This window comes from Sander lucioperca, chromosome 5, assembly GCF_008315115.2.
Source record: "Sander lucioperca isolate FBNREF2018 chromosome 5, SLUC_FBN_1.2, whole genome shotgun sequence".
In the NCBI taxonomy this organism is placed as follows: Eukaryota; Metazoa; Chordata; class Actinopteri; order Perciformes; family Percidae; genus Sander; species Sander lucioperca.
The window spans coordinates 31,026,162-31,043,573 of record NC_050177.1 but is presented as its reverse complement, the minus strand read 5'-3'; the positions used below and the strand labels follow the sequence as shown (position 1 = coordinate 31,043,573).

At 40.4% G+C, this 17,412-nt stretch overlaps 3 protein-coding genes across 3 annotated transcripts in view; 1 reads left to right on the top strand and 2 right to left on the bottom strand.

The window, feature by feature from the left end:
- The window catches only part of LOC116034155 (receptor-interacting serine/threonine-protein kinase 3-like), a 412,721-nt gene that overhangs the window by 134,666 nt on the left and 260,643 nt on the right, over nucleotides 1-17,412 (top strand). The window lies entirely within an intron of this gene.
- LOC116054942 (NACHT, LRR and PYD domains-containing protein 5-like) overlaps nucleotides 1-17,412 on the bottom strand; it is a 179,421-nt gene that overhangs the window by 83,609 nt on the left and 78,400 nt on the right. The window lies entirely within an intron of this gene.
- Nucleotides 6,834-17,412, bottom strand: part of LOC116054946 (zinc finger protein 239-like) — a 59,124-nt gene continuing 48,545 nt past the window's right edge. Inside the window, exons 5-7 of the mRNA XM_036001630.1 lie at nucleotides 12,511-12,719; nucleotides 12,186-12,354; nucleotides 6,834-8,826 (exon numbers count right to left, since the gene is read on the bottom strand). Of these exons, the coding sequence (XP_035857523.1) occupies nucleotides 8,041-8,826; nucleotides 12,186-12,354; nucleotides 12,511-12,719 (1,164 nt within the window). The 3' untranslated portion in view covers nucleotides 6,834-8,040. The remainder of the gene's footprint in view (nucleotides 8,827-12,185; nucleotides 12,355-12,510; nucleotides 12,720-17,412) is intronic.

Here is a 17,412-nt window from a genome sequence, read left to right as displayed (position 1 = left end):
CTGCAGTCTATTTCTGTGATAGAAACACTGCAAGCTGCTGCAGTTTGCTGCTCTGCTGCATCGCAGATTGCTGAACACACCTGACTACAGGAGACATCAGCTCATACTGGTGGACACACCTGACTACAGGAGACATCAGCTCAGACTGGAGGACACACCTGACTACAGGAGACATCAGCTCAGACTGGAGGACACACCTGACTACAGGAGACATCAGCTCATACTGGTGGACACACCTGACTACAGGAGACATCAGCTCATACTGGTGGACACACCTGACTACAGGAGACATCAGCTCAGACTGCTGAACACACCTGACTACAGGAGACATCAGCTCAGACTGGAGGACACACCTGACTACAGGAGACATCAGCTCAGACTGCTGAACACACCTGACTACAGGAGACATCAGCTCAGACTGCTGAACACACCTGACTACAGGAGACATCAGCTCAGACTGGAGGACACACCTGACTACAGGAGACACTAGCTCAGACTGGAGGAGTACGTATAGTTGGTGCGGTGCGAGTACGGATCACGTTCTCACCACAAACAAACCGCTCCAGAGTTGGATTGCCGTTCTCACCTGCCCAGATGAACCGCACCAGCAGGGCAAACTAAAGGCTGTCGGTGTGAAAACGCCCTTAGACTACATTCACACAAATATATCCAAAAAATGCACCCGTTGTCCAAGCAAAATGTAATCTTACATACAGTATCCAAACTGTATACAGAAAGTGCAATATTAGTTTACATAATACTAAATCCACAATACTGTACACCTCAAAATGAAATATAGAGCCTTACATGAGACTACATTCACACAAATACAAGATAACAAGATATCAAACCAGATAAACAGTTTAATTATAACCTATAACTACAACCTGAGCTGACTATCAGATTTCTGGAGCAGTGGGCTAGTAGGCTTTGAATCAGAAAGGGATTTGCAAAGGTATGCAGCATGTTTCAGATTATTTTCTCAAAATATAAGGATGTCCTTTATTAAGAAGTTAAAATGTATAGACCACCAACCTACACCGCAGACTACAAATAACCTAAGATACTTTCCCAAAGAAGTGACATGTTCTTTTAAGTGGGCTGCTGGTTGAGAGGCAGAAAGCAAGCAGACACACACACACACACACACACACACACACACACACACACACACACACACACACACACACACACACACACACACACTTCTGTTAACCTACAGAGAACTACTGCTGCGCGGATGCACACACACACGCGCGCGCACACACACACACACACACACACACACACACACACACACACACACACACACACACACACACACACACACACACACACACACACACACACACAGCTGCTGTCTTCTCTTGTGTATCAGAGAATTAAACGGTGACGCTATAAGGTTATCACACGAAGAGTAATCGTGGCCGCGGCAGCTCGTGCAGTTACAGTGAAATGTGACTACTTCAAAGTGAGCTGCCTGCTGGCTGTTTTCATCCTGGAGGAGACTCTGTAACTAGCGGCTCCGGCTAGAGGACTCTATAACAAACCAAATGTGCATGCTGCATTCTCATTCACTCCAAAAGCCCACTTACCTGCACTTCAACTTTCTCTCGCTCTTGCCGGCTGCGCCGCTGTCACGAGCGCCTGACAGGAAGTGGACATGTGTCACGCGATAACCCTGGTGATCATGTGATATGAAGGTTTAGGTCGTTTTATCTAGCTAATTATTATTGTTAAATATTCTTCTTAAACAGACCACTTGTGGGCCATCGTCAAAGAAATAAAAAGAAAAAAAATCTGGACAAAAAAAAGGGCACTTGGATTATTGTTTATTAAATCGGTGTTGCTGAAGTTAAATAAATTCTATTACACTTTAAAGAGCAGCTGTCTGGTTGTGCAGGTCAGTTCTCGTATTCACTCCTTCAATGTTCACTTCATAAATAGAGATTTATTTATTAAGACATTTAATAGCTGCATCCTTAAGAGACTGCATCCACAGTTCAGTTATTGGTCCCTGAGTTTAGGATGGTGCCCTGTTGATTATTTATTCAATTTGATAAAGTGATCAAGATATACATTTTCATAACTTTACTGGTATTGATAAAATACCATTGATAATAGCTAATAACTGAACCTGTGCTTCCTAAAAACACAAAGAAATAATCAGCAGGTTGATCAATAATGAAAAGAATCATTGCAGCATCATTTAAAACTGATCAAAACAGTCAAATGTAGCTTACACCTGAACGCATCAGAAAGAATAATCTCATCATATATTATAGTACAACACACACAGGGGACATTTTACTGCACTCAGTCATTTTACTTTGATATTTTAAGTACATTTAGCTGATAATACTTTTCTGCTTTTACCAAAGTAACAATTTCAAGACAGAACTTTAACTTGTACTAACAAAGTCATTTGTTGGTACTTTTACTGCAGTACATAATGATCTTATGATAATTCTATAATGCAGTAAAAGTACAAACAACTCACTGTCAAAGTACAACTGGGTTTAGGATCAAATGTACCACGGCCAAGTTGATCAAAGCTGTCCGACCAGTTTTGACCCTCCCTGTTTTTCACTGATGTGAACTCAGAGAACATTCTGCTGTTGTTTTGACCTGAGAACTACCAACAGTAATACATGCTAATCATTCTCAAACCTCTCTCCTTTAACTCAGATGGACACTCATTTGAATCATAGTATATCTATGAAATCTATGAAAATCAAACATTTCCAGATTCCTCTGGTCAGATTCTCACCTGCTGAAGTCTCTTCAGGTCACTTTACAGACACTTTCCTCCTTCATGTGTCGAGGAAACACTGGGAGAGAAGAAGCTGCTCATTGTCCCTCGTCAGTCCTGGTGTCCATTTTCATTTACAGATAACTTTAGAGTGACGTCAGAACCAGTCCAACCTGTTCACAAACCCAGTCAGAGTCAGAGAAGTCCCCCATCAGATGATGGAGTTCTACTATCTGTCCACTAGATGGAGCTAACTGACCATCTAATGAGCTAAAGATCAGGAACTGGTACAGCAGCAGGTATCTCCCCAAGTGGCCTCCGTGTCACATATTACTTTGATACTTTAAGTATATTTAGCTGTTAATATTTACTACCTTAATACTTTATTTACACTGCTTGTTTGTGTCCAACATTTACCTTTACATGTACCTCTCCCTCACTCTTGGGTGAGAAGAAAATCTCCAAATTAAAACAATAAAATCATCTTTCTCCTGACTGCAGCTCAAAAATCAACACAGAAAAAGCAGCTGGGTTAAAAATACATTTAAATATCTACTCACATTTGTCGACGGGTCTCTAGAGCACAGGCGGCGTCTGACCTGTGTGACCTCATGTTGCAGTGGATTGTGGGATACGCTTCATGCTGGAAGCTGCACTTTATATTCTAGCTGGAAGGAAATAAAAGGGGGATGTGTGGGATTGCCCCCTTTCTGGTCTACATGTCCCTGCCTCTGCTGAATTATTTTTATACCCGGTGGGGACAAAATATACCCCCCCCTCAAAGTGATTAATGATGCTTCACCAATAGACCATATATTATATACCTAAAATAGAAGTATTTTAACTCTACTGGCCGGCTACATTGCACGCGTAACGTAAGAGGAGCTGATGTTCCAACACTACTCTTCCACCATAATCATCAAACTGGAGACAGCGGGCAGAGAGCAGCGTAGTGGTGCATATGCTCCGAAGAAACAAAAAAAACTGAAGAAACAACAACAATCCCAAAGCAAAAAGCTCTCCGTCTCACCTGTGACCACAATCCTACGACGTGTGGCGCTGCAGGTGTAGCCGGTTAAAAGATACATTCCACGGCACATACGCTCCGCTAACGGTCCGCATAAATTACACGTTCACTGTAGCTAAAGCGTAAGTAAAGTGCTGTAACATCAACAGTCTTTAGTGCGAGGGGTGATGAACTGTGAGCCGCTACAGAGCTCCGGGACGCCGGCTGCCAGCAGCAGTTGTTTAGCTGCTACAGAGCTCTGTTGAATCAGCGGCAGTTTGAAGATGTGTTTAGAGGCCAATAGGTGACTGGGAGCTCCATATCCATGGTACTGAGAGGGGGGGTTTCATTAATGCACGTTTTCTTTTGTTGTGCATGATTAAAAAAACTCCCCCCGCATCCGTTTTTTTTAAAAATCGCACCCTGCGCACACATTTTATACTTTTAAATCCTCAATTCAAACTACAAAGTAAAATGAAATTAGATGTTATAATAATATTAATCCTTAGAGTTTTTGGGACAAAGAGTCTATGTACATGAAGGATTGTTTGTTCCACAATGACAAAACTATCATATGTGCAGAGTGTCAGTTACTGGCTTGTAAGAGAACTAAAATCCAAACTTTAAGAGTCTGACTGGCCAACAGTAATAAAAGACGGGAAAAGCAATAAGATGAGACAGACATTAGACAGAAAGGTTGTTACCCTAGTGCTACCAAAGCAGAAGGTAATAGCAGAACCATTAAAAGGTGAAGGAAGTAAGGTCAGTATTGGGATGGGAGTTATTGTTGAGGAGTCATTCTGCAGGAATGAAAACAAGTCAGACATTTAGACACTTTGGTTGTTGTCATCACACAAGGCTAACTGATTATGAATTATTGATATAATCAAGTGTAGCAGTCATTAACATCTGTCCTTGTTTTTAGACAGCTGTGATGCTCCACCAGATGTTCCAGCTGCAGTCAGTTAGCTGCACATGTCCAAACTGTGCAGCTTGATGCAGAATCAACAGTAGCAGTTGACAGGCTGTTGTTGTACCTCACATTCCTCCTGTTTAACTACACTGGGCACTTTTCCCCAGATTGGTGAAAAGACTTGGGTGACCATATTTTGGCAGGAGGTTTAGGGCTCCTCCCCTTAAGAAAATGTGATGATTTAAAAAAAAAAAAAAATGCAATTTGACAGCTTTGTGGAGCATTATTATTACCATATATTTGTCTAAAACAGTTAGTTGTGATGCTCAGATTGATTTTACATTCACTTGGCTTCGGTACTGTCCAAAACTGCTGGAGTCTGTGATGAAGACTGAAGCTAAAAGTTCAGATATAATATTCACAAAGTCAACATTAATTAAAGTTTGTACTCCCAGCCTGTCTACTCATCTGGGACGAGTGGTGTCCACAGTGGTGGTGAGAGAGAGCTTATGTACCCCTGATATTGAACTGCTGTGCGTCTCCCTTCAGCCTTCCTATCTGCCCAGAGAGTTTCCTCAGATATCTTTTACTGTTGTATACATTCACCCAAAGGCAAACTTTGACAGGACACTGGACATTATTTTCAATCTCTCCCACAAGCTTGATTTGCTGTGTCCTGATGCCCCTAAATTTATTTTAGGAGATTTTAATAATTGTCCAGTGAGAAAAAGAGCTTACACACATATTATCAGTATGTGGACTGTCCCTCCAGGAAAAATACATTTTTAGACTTATCTTACGGAACTGTCAAAGACGCCTACTCATCATCATTGCTCCCACCACTAGGGTCATCTGACCACAATGTGGTTTACCTCCGGCCTATATATCAGAGACTCCTGCAGAGGGAGAAGCCCCAAGAACGCTCAGTTAAAATATGAAGAATGACAGCATTATGGCCCTGCAGGGTTGTTTTGATTGCACAAACTGGGACATTTTTAAATGCCCTGACATAAATGAATAGGTAGAAACAATATATGACTATATACATTTTTCATACCCATAAAAACCACTTATAATTGAAAAGAAAAAAGCACACTGGAATCAGGATGACACGGCCAAAAGGGACATACAGAGACAGATTAAAAGACAAATACAGCTGGACTCCCGTGAGGCATGGCAGGGGATCAAGACCATGACCAAATTTGTGGAAACATCGTTAAGCACTGTGCAGAACAGTTAGCCCCTCTGTTCACTGACATTTTTAACTCCTCTCTTAACCTCTGTAAAGTCCCTAACCTGTGGAAATCATCTACAATTGTACCCGTGCCAAAACTGCCAAGACCCACAGAGTCCAATGGCTTCCGACTAATAGCGCGGACATCACTGGTCATGAAGTGCCTGGAGCGTCTGGTAAAGAGGTGCATTCTATCCCAAACCCACCATCTTATGGACCCCCTGCAATTCGCTTATCAAGCCTCCAGGGGGGATGGATGATGCAATTCTGACATTAATGCACCTTTTGCACACTCATCTTGAGAAACCAAAGGTTGATGCCAAGATTCTATTTGTGGACTTCTCATCTGCTTTTAACACCATGCAACCTAAGATTCTTGCAGACATTTTAGCCAGTGAATTCTATCTTGATACAGGTATTATTTATTGGATCATGGACTTTCTTACCAGTAGAGTCCAGCGGGTCAGAGTGGGCTCATCTCTGTCTGATTCAATGACAACATCCACAGGCTCTCCACAAGGATGTGTTCTATCTCCTTTACTATTTATTCTATACACAAATTCATGTACTAGCACTTTACAAAACAGGCACTTTATTAAATTTGCTGATGACACAGCTGAGTCTGCTTAGTATCATACATGTTTGGTGTTATTTAACATGTTAAAGAAATATAAACTAATTAATACTATTACAAATTTTCCAACTATTCTTACTGCGTCCCCTTCTTTCGCATTAAAGCCAGCAATCTAGTTAAACTTTAGCAATTTAGCTTTTCAGCAATCACAAGCATTTTCTGCAGGAAATGCATTTTGTAGTTACTTTTCACGAGTTTTTACCCTTCCTTCATATTTGTGATAAACAGAAGTATGATGTTATAAGAGTGTCATAAAAAAGAATAAACATGTAAAATAAGAAGAAACTAAATGTCAAAGTTCAATTCAATTCAGTTTATTTAAGAAGAGGACAGATCAAATTAATAAAACAAATGATTATACATGGGTTAAAAATCCCAGAATTAGCCAAATGCTCGCAAACTTCCCCCCAAATACAACCAGCTGTTCTCATGTGTCTAATCCACTGAAGAAGCCTCTAGGATACCATATATATTTATTTATTTATTTCTGCTGATTTCAGCCTTGATACAATTTAAACAGGTGAGTTATATAAACAGTTGTTATGAAGTGTGAAATTAGCTTCATAGACCAAAACCGTTTTTTTTGTACCAGGCTGTAAACATTTATATATTTCTGATGTAAAGTCTGGATTTATTCACATGGGGGTCTATGGGGAATGATATGAGGAACTGTTCAGTGACACACATAACAAACATAGTTTTCAGCATCTTACTGAGATATTAATAATCACTTAAATAAGACATACATGACCTGACACAAGCTAGTATTAGCTCAATCCAGTATCAGGACAGGCACTTAACTTACTGTTAGCTTAAAAGAAGGATTAATGTTACCTTTTGTGATATTAAATTCAACAGTTTAGTAATAGTATAATATTGTAAAACACATTTTTCATCCGTGAAATGTTATTCCATGTTGCTTAGTTTAGCATTTCTTTCACATGAACATCCAAAAGCAGTACAACTATCTTTTTCTGAGTCTTTAAGATCAGTTGTCTGTCCCAAGATGGCGGCGCCACAGACGCAGTTTAAACACATTAACTGTTCAAGTCATTTTTTAAGCAGCAGCAGCAGCCATGTTCTGATTAAAGCTGGTCAGTTATGAAGGTTTGCTTCTTTTCTTCGTATTCAATGACAAACAACTGAATATTTCAACAATCTGACATCACCTTAGTAAAGAGTGATGGGAATTTTTGTAAATTGTATTTACCAGGTGATTATTTAAGAACAACAAACGCAGCATTAGTTAAAAAGCGCTAGCAGTTGAACCCTGAACTCAGAATATGTTATTACAGGAAAACTAAATGATTTTGAGTGGAATAAATCCCTTCAAAGGGAGGGAGTGTAATGTGTAGTCGTAGCCAGGATAACATACATGCTGTTCAGAAGATAAAGTTACTGCTGGTCAGCCTTCAATGTGGAGAGAAGATCAGAAAATAACAACACAGCTATCAGGTCATGAGGAGGAGGCAGGAGGACACAGCTTGGCTCTGAAACATGTTCACAACGAGGCAGTGTGAACGCGCTGGTGTCTTTTAAGGTTACTACTGTCAGAAAAAGTTTTCCCACATTGTTCACACCAGTACGGCTTCTCTCCACTGTGAATGCGCTGGTGTCTTTTAAGGTGACTACTGTGAGAAAAAGTTTTCCCACATTGTTCACACCAGTACGGCTTCTCTCCAGTGTGAACGCGCTGGTGGATTTTAAGGTGACTATTCTGAGAAAATGTTTCTCCACATTGTTCACACCAGTACGGCTTCTCTCCAGTGTGAACACGTCGGTGGATTTCTAGGCTACCACTCATAGAAAAGGTTTTACCACATTGATCACACCAGTACGGCTTCTCTCCAGTGTGAATGCGCTGGTGTCTTTTAAGGTGACTACTGTGAGAAAAAGTTTTCCCACATTGTTCACACCAGTACGGCTTCTCTCCAGTGTGAACGCGCTGGTGGATTTTAAGGTGACTATTCTGAGAAAATGTTTCTCCACATTGTTCACACCAGTACGGCTTCTCTCCAGTGTGAACACGTCGGTGGATTTCTAGGCTACCACTCCTAGAAAAGGTTTTACCACATTGATCACAGCTGTAAGGCTTCTCTCCAGTGTGAATGCGTTGATGTTTTTTTAGGGTACTCTGTAGTGTGAAAGCTGCCCCACATTGATCACAGCTGTGTAGATTGTCTCCAGTGTGAACTCTCTGATGAATCTTTAAATATCCAGAGGTTGTGAAGGATTTGTCACAGCGTTGACAGTGGTGGCGTTTGGGTCCCCCTCCTCCTCTCTGTTTCTATAGCAACAGACAAACAGAGAGAGAGAAAGACAGTTAGTGAACAACCTTCTTAAACCCTGGACTTGCTCTCACTCACAATTTTCACTCTTCATACAATAATTTATGACAACATGAAGGAAAATATGTGCCGGTTGCAGACATGTTATTATGGAAGCAAATGTACTTTTCATAACTTTAATATGTTCAGAAATAGTCTACATTTTTCAGGCAAGTTTCCCCATTCAAATGATTGGCAATTTAAAAACTAAATCATTTGGTCACTCTCTTCAGTTTTACTTTAAGTTAGAAATTCCATGGTAACTTTAAAATAACACAAACCTTTCATACATTCTGGGTATTTTTCATCATTTAAATCTCATTCAAACCTTTTGAAATACATACATTAATTTGATGTCAAAATAAAGGTAAAGTTCTTCTGGTTGCAGACATGTTACTATGGAAGCCATCGTTATCTTCTCAGTGTTTCCCACAGGTTGAGAATTTACTGGTGGTGGTGTGTGGTGCAGGATGTGATGGCGCGGTGCGTGATGGCTAGGTTTAGTAATAATGGGTTCAGTTATAAACTAGTCAATGAAGGTGAAAACAATGACTACACAACATTATCAGATCATTTAGAAAGAAAAAACTATTTACATATTAAACAAATTAGAATAAAAGATGACACAGATATAGATTAAATATTGCGACACTATCCGGCATCTGACACAATTTTGAGACGAACAGCCAATCAGAATTGACCTTTTGATTCTGCGATTGGTTGGTTTTGTGGCACACTTGTAACGCTGTGAAAATCTGAGCGAGTGTGTCTAGAGTTGACAGCGTAGAGAGAAGAGGTTGAGAGCGAGGGAGACATGACCGGAGCGCAGCAGCGTCTACCTGCGAGCAGAGAAAGACATGCAAATACATTTATTGTGCACGAAATAGGTTTTTGTTTACTCAAACTGAATTATTTTTTGCGAGTGTACATTTCTGTTCAAAATGCAATGTAATGCGCTTGCAAAATATAGTTCTCTGTGCTCAAAACATACAATTACTCGCTCAGGAATGTGACACATATATAACGCCATAAGAAACCCGGTATCGTCTATTCCTGCACTCCTGCGATGTCTGAGGAACTTTGGGGAGGTCTCGGGGTACAAGGTTAACGAAGGGAAATCTGAAGCAATGATCATATCGGGTGAAAGGCCTAAACAGTTGGAAAAGGAGACAAAATTCAGATGGTCAAGAACGGGCTTCAGGTACCTGGGGGTTATCCTGACGCCTAACTCCTCTCAATTATACAAAGCTAATTACGATAAACTTATCTTTCAGTTAAAAAAAGACCTGGAAACATGGGAAATGCTCCCCTTGTCTTTAGTAGGCAGGGTGGAGACTATCAGGATGAATGTATTGCCGAGACTGCTGTTCTTCTTTTGCTCTCTTCCTATAACGGTCCCAATATCTACATTTAAATTCCTGGATAGGCTTATTTCTAAATTCATCTGGCAGAATAAAAGGCCCAGGGTATGACTGAAAGTCTTGCAATCATTTAAAGGGAAGGGTGGCTTAGCTTTACCTCATCTACGGAGCTACTACTGGGCTTCACAATTACGAATTTTGATTTCATGGATTAGGCTTGATGAGGACACAAAATGGGTACAGATAGAACAAAGTTCTGTAACTAAGGTATTAATCTCGACACTCCCTTTTATGGAGGCAAAGGTGTGGCAAAAAATACATAATACAATAATACAAAGATACAAAATGAATGGGTAATCTATACCCTAAGGGTATGGACAAAGATGAAAAAAATGTTGAATTTGCCACTATCTTCATCTAGGGCAACCAATATAGCTTCCATTAGTGACTTCCTACCGGCAAAAATGGACAGAGGATTTGTGGGATGGGCAGGGAAAGGTCTGACCACAGTAAATCAACTATTTGAAGGTACGACACTCAGAGCTTTTTCACAACTTCAAACCCAATATGGAACTGCGCCTAACGAATTGTTTAGGTATTTTCAAATATGGCATTATTTGACGACACATAAAGAATGGGACAAAATTAAAAATTCAATGTCTAATTTTGAACAGTATTGGATCGAAGCGGTGGAGGATAAAAAGCATACAAGTAGAATAATTTCTAGTCTATACAACAGAATTCGCTTGGATTTGGCAGATAATACATTAGATGTGAAAAATAAATGGGAACTGGAGGCCGATACCATTATTCCGGAGGATGATTGGGAAAAGTCCAGGTGTCTTGGCATAAATGCCTAAATAGTCCAAATTGGAGGGAATTTGCCTGGAAGTTGAGAATGCTGTATTTCAAAACACCCTTTTCTATATATGGCTATGACAAGAGGTCTAGCCCCCTGTGCTGGAGAGGGTGTGGAATAATTGGGTATTTCTCAGACATCTTCTGGGACTGCCCAAAAATACAAATATACTGGAAGGAGGTAATGAGAGTAACTGGGGAGATAGTAGGGTTGAACATATTAGTTGAACCACAGAGATTAATTTTAGGGAACATGCATTTAAGAGGGTTGGGAGAAAACAAACTGTATATGCTCAGAGCTCCGGTGTCAGTAGCACATAAAATGATTACGAGAAACTGGCTTAAGCCCCACCCACCTACCCTAGACCAGTGGTCCCAAAGAGTCAAAGCTGTCAATTGTCTGGAAAGTATAACTGCAAAACTACAATTCAGGATGGTTATTTATTTAGAGAGATGGTTGCCTGTCATACAGTATTTGGCAAGAGAATAGTGTGTTGAATTAGGACCGGGGGCTTGCAATTAGGAAAGCAACCTCTCACTTCCTGTGTGTTCGTAGTAGCATGTTGATTATTGGGTATATAAGTGCATGTCAATACTACCTGTTTCTGTACCATGTTGTGTAAGACGCCTTGTCAAGGATCTTGTTTTAATAAATGTTAAAAAAAAAAATATATATATATATATATATATATATATATATATATATATATATATATACACACACATTAACTGACCACTGCTCTGAACTGAAACCGTCATAATCATACCATTCAAGGATTAGGTTACTAATCATTTGCACAAATTAACAGTTGGAGCTAGGGCTGCACAATATATCCTAAATGTTAAGTTAACTTGAAACGGGTAAACCTCGTGGTGCATTCAAAGTTATTGTAAAATACCCTTTTCTCATCTGTTTTTGTCGTTTAACAGCAATTTACTGGTGAAATAAGTTATATATATATATATATATATATGTTATTATCAGATTTTTAATAAATCTTTTAAATTCCTCCCTTTTTTGCACTGTATTAATATTCATTCATATTGAGATTAGATTTCTGGGACTCGTCAGTCTGGAGTAACCTCTTTCCTTCGCTCACCTCCTCCTTCTTCCTCTTGCTCCCTCGCTCTTCTGAGTCTCCCGAGGCCTCACTGTCAACTTTCCTGTTTCTCTCCTTCTTCTTCTCCTCCTTCTCCTTGTGTTTCTGCATGTACTCGGTGATAAGATCGAGGTCCAAGTTGTCTTGCGGCTCCCATGTGTTATCCTCACTGGAAAGGTGAGTGCAGACAAAAGAAAATCTCCTCAGGCTTTGTTTTTAGGCAATACATTCTCACTCTAATTGCCTATTCCTGATATATATACTGTATATATATATATTTATCAGGAAAGAACACGAAGTATTAATATTATAGACTCATACTTACTCAGAGAACCCCTTCCATTTCAGCAGGAACTCTACTCTTCCCTTCACCACTCTGCGGTTCAACACCTTCTCTACCACATACTCCTCCTCTTCCTCCTCCTCCTCCTTCACTGCTGCAGCTGCAGGAGGAGCTGCAGGCTGCTCCTTCTCCTCGGCCTTCTTGCCCTTCTTTCCTGCTCCGGTCGCCAGCTTGACGTCTGCTGAGGGCTCCTTTGGTAGACCCAAGGGGGAAACATGCAGAGATAATGATACAAGGGTTAGAAGAACTAATGGGAGGTGGGAGAGAATTATAGTTTACCATGTTTTACTATATTCAAATGTTCTGTTTGAATGGAGAAAATGCAAGGGCTGATGAGGTGACCAATCCATAGGACTTCAGAGTGTGAAGTATCTCCTGCATTCAAACTGAAATAACTACTAAAATGTAAGCCACAAAAGTCATTAACTGGAGCTACAAGCTACATGCACAGTAGCCTCAATCAACAACAGTTCATTTACCAGAAAATCACCAGATGTAATTAATTTCAGTTGTAAAAATAATTTCAAACCTATTTATCCTAGAGTAACTTCGCTCCGTCCGCACCTCTGTGTGTGTGTGTGTGTGTGTGTGTGTTGCTCTCTGTCAACATGCAGATGGCGTTTCTTCTATCAGGGTGAAAATGTTCCACCTAAACAACTTCCTTCCTGAGACTATTAGCAGAGCCAAAGTCGTTGCGTCCGGAGCTTAGCGCCGCCCGAGACGATTGTGATTGGTTTAAAGAAATGTAAACAAGCCAAAGCGTTTTATCTCCTATCCCAGAATGTCTGAGTAAGTGCATGTGTGAGACGCGTGCACATTCATGTTTACAGTGTGCATTATATTTATCACTTCATTCTCTTTATAGTTTCTAGATTTTAGAGTCCAATGTCTTCAGTGTCTTTCTGTTCTATGTCCATATATACGAGGGAGCAAATCATATAATATGTAGAGAAGGAAACTCAGCCTCTATAAAAACAAACACGTGAGAAAAAGCGTGAAAGATAATAGAGGACCGACTGAATGATTTATCTAAAAATATACATTTATGAACTACTGCTCTTAACTGAAACCATTCAATGAGTCACTGTCATTTGCAAAAATGAACAGTTGTACACATTGCATTAAAAGCGAGCAGTGGAAGTTAATATGACTTAGGACTAGAGGTCGACCAATAGTGGATTTTACCGATACCGATAGCTAGGTTGGGCCGTATTTGCCGATAACCGATTAATCGACCGATAGTATTTAGAATTGATACTGGATAAAAACAAATATGACACTCCAAGTAAAACAGTGCTGAACTTTATTATAAAAATAAAAAAAACTGTATATAACCATGAAAACATGCTAAATGAAATAAATATATAAATATAAATAAATATTGAACTCAATAAAAGACATTCATTCAAACTGAAACAAAAAGTAATAAATAACAAATAAAAACCGTTAAACTCAACATGTAACTGTTTAACTGTACAGCAATGCTACACAAGCATGTGTGTTGTCTAAAACAGTTCTCCTACATATTTGGAGTCATCCAGTGCAAAAATAAACATAATGAGCATTATAATTCATATAAAGGACAAACTATTTACATTTCTTCAAAAAAATGTATGGCCCAAATGTATGCCAAATCTCAAAACAGTGACGCCATTCTTCTCTGTAGAACGGTTTAGAACGGTAACAGACGATCTCTGACCTGGAGGGATCTATCTTTCCCACTATACTCTTTGTTCTCGCTGGGATGCCCATATAAGGCGTAATGTGTGACGGACCTGCCTTCCCATTGGTTGAAAACATAAACAAAGGCATCAAGGGAGATCCCCTTATTTTTGTCCGTGTTTTAACCGCTTGAGGTAAGTTAGCCTACTGCTAATGTTAGGGTCATCTCCGCCTCGAAAGCAAACAAATATACTGTTGTGCTGTTCTTTCTCTACTAATGCAGCATCTATTCAACAAATTAATAACTTTATAATGATATGACAAAATGTACTGTATACATACCTTTTTGCTGTCAATGCTTTAAACGCGCATCTGATGTCAGCCTTCTCCGCACAGCATGTGCTCTCCGTGCAGCGCGCAGTAACACGTGTCGAAAATAAACAACACCAGGCATCAGTGATAGTTTTTATTTCGCCTCTGTAATGCATGATGCCAGCAGACCCTTCTCAGCTCTCGCGTACTGTGTAATGAATGACAGCGCGTGCTTCTCAGCCGCTCCAGCAACGGACGCAACCAGGAAAAACTATCGGTATGGATTTTTGCCGATAACGATAGTTCCACCAATCAACTATCGGTGCCGATTAATCGGCAAAACCGATGAATCGGTCGACCTCTACTTAGGACATTTATATTTTAGCCCATGAGAGAGAGAGAGGGAGGAACAGAGTGAAAGAGATATTTATGCATCATATTCTAGCGTTATAGAAAATGGATCTTCATGGTAAATTTCCTGAGTAACATTATCTTCTGCTCACTTTTAAGGCAAAGAGTACAACTGTTAATTTGTGTAAATGATTAGTAACCTAATCCTTGAATGGTATGATTATGATGGTTTCAGTTCAGAGCAGTGGTCAGTTAATGTATATTTTTAGGCTGCTTACACATTCAGTCGGTCCGCGTAGGGTTGCAAACAACGAATCGATAAAATTATTAAAATTCAATTATTAAAAAAAGTTGGCAACGAATTTCATTATCGATTCGTTGTGTCGACAGTCTATTACGCCAGTTGCGCGTGGGACGAAAGGGAAAAAAAATAAATAAATAAAAAAAAGAGCGGAGGTAGAGGAAATACCATCGGAGAGACCAGTGGTTAAATTGGACCGGGGCTCTCCGCGGCTCAGCCCCGGCACATAAGCCTGCTGGTTTGTGTCCAGATGGGCCTGCTTGCAGTCAGTTGCCTACTGGAAATATGTCACATAAAATTTGTGTGATGCATTTGAAAACATGGTATTTCTGACAACAAATGAAAGATTTTTGAAATGGCATGTCTATTTTGTCTCGGCAAAACTGAGAAGAGAACAATCGGAACATGGCAACAACCCTAACCCTAACAACCTGTGCAGCACTGCAGACAATTCACTTCGGGTCAACTACATAACGCCTAGAGTCTACGTTGGTAGGATTAACTTTTAAAATGCCTTCTCCTAAAGCTGAAAACCCTGTTCTCAGCGGTGGAAGCCCGGTGCTCGGAAGCTCCAACGGCCGCTACGAGTTCATGTCGCTGACCAAGACGTTGAACCGGTCCTCACCGTCACATCTCCTCCAGCGGCCGGCTCACCTCCGAGCATCGGAGAGCCCCACTAGGCGCTGTGTGTGTGTGTTTTGTCTGTATCTGCTCTTTGGGTTACTTACCTTTACACAACTAGTAACTAAAACAACAAGTATGTATGTATTGAGCTGATGTAAATTATAGCTTTTTTGTTTTTTTATCCAATTCATCAATAAATCAGAAAAATAATCGACAGATTAATCGATTATTAAAATAATCGTTAGTTGCAGCCCTAGATCCGTGATCGTCTGCCACGCTTTCTCTCGCCATTTCATTACAGCGGCCGTGTTTCTTTTTTACAAATAATGTGTTTGACGTTATCATACTTCCACAAGAAGCTGCTGCTCACTCTGTGTAAAGTATGAACAATGATTATTCTCCATTTTAGCATCAGGAAATCTGTTATCGACCTTGCTGTTAACAGACCTTGTCTGTTGAGGAAAGATGTGAACGCTCATCTATCTGAATTACTTCATCCTGACTCCACCTAGTCTCTCCTCGTCATCCTGACTCGACCTAGTCTCTCCTCCTCATCCTGACTCGACCTAGTCTCTCATCCTCAGCCTGACTTGGCCTTTGTGAAACACACCAAGCCAGGCTGCACAGATTAGACTAGGTCAAGCCTGGCTTCTATCAGTTATCCTGGATTTATAAATTCTACTTTTGTGTGATACCCCCCTGAACACTGACCTGAACATGGCTGGTATCAGAGTCCCAGTCTGCTGCTTGTCTTCTGGGGACCTTGTTTCTCCGCTGCTCCAGGTTCTGGTTGTCCTCCTCCATTCCTCTCTTGTCCTGAAATCCAGCAGATGTCCACTGGGGCTGCTGGACTCACTCTGGATTCTGTTCAGTACAAATCAAAGCAGCAGAGATATTCAGGAGCTGCTGTCTCCTCTCGTTTTCCTCACATCCACACACAACTAAAACAACAGTCGGAAAACTCAAAGCAGAGGCTGGAAAACTGTTCCATTTCCTTCCTAGCTACACAATCAACTCATGTCATAGATGGGGGTTGGGAACAAGACTTCTGACCAATGGCTACAATCCACATGGAACTGAGCCAACAAGGACACCCCTATTTCAGAGGCCCCACTGATAACACTTTCCAGATGTTTCCGAAAAAGTAGGGTAAAGTTCATAGGAATCCCTTATAACAAATCTTAAATCAAAGTTTATAGAAAGTTATAGAATGTTCAGATACTACACTCTAAAATATGACAAACACTAAAGCAGAACCAGAGAAGCCAACACGGTAGAAATGTAGTGGAGCTTCATTATTTCGGAGAGTTTCCCTCTGATATTCTGTCCAATCAACAAGCGACTGCTTCCACCACGTGACGTGTGTTTACTACGGTGGCTCTGAAGGGCAAATCACGACAGCAAATAGGAAAACACGACGGCAAATAGGAAAACACGACGGCAAATATGAAAACACGACAGCAAATAGGAAAACACGACGGCAAATAGGAAAACACGACGGCAAATAGGAAAACACGACGGCAAATAGGAAAACACGACGGCAAATATGAAAACACGACAGCAAATAGGAAAACACGACGGCAAATAGGAAAACACGACGGCAAATAGGAAAACACGACAGCAAATAGAAAAAC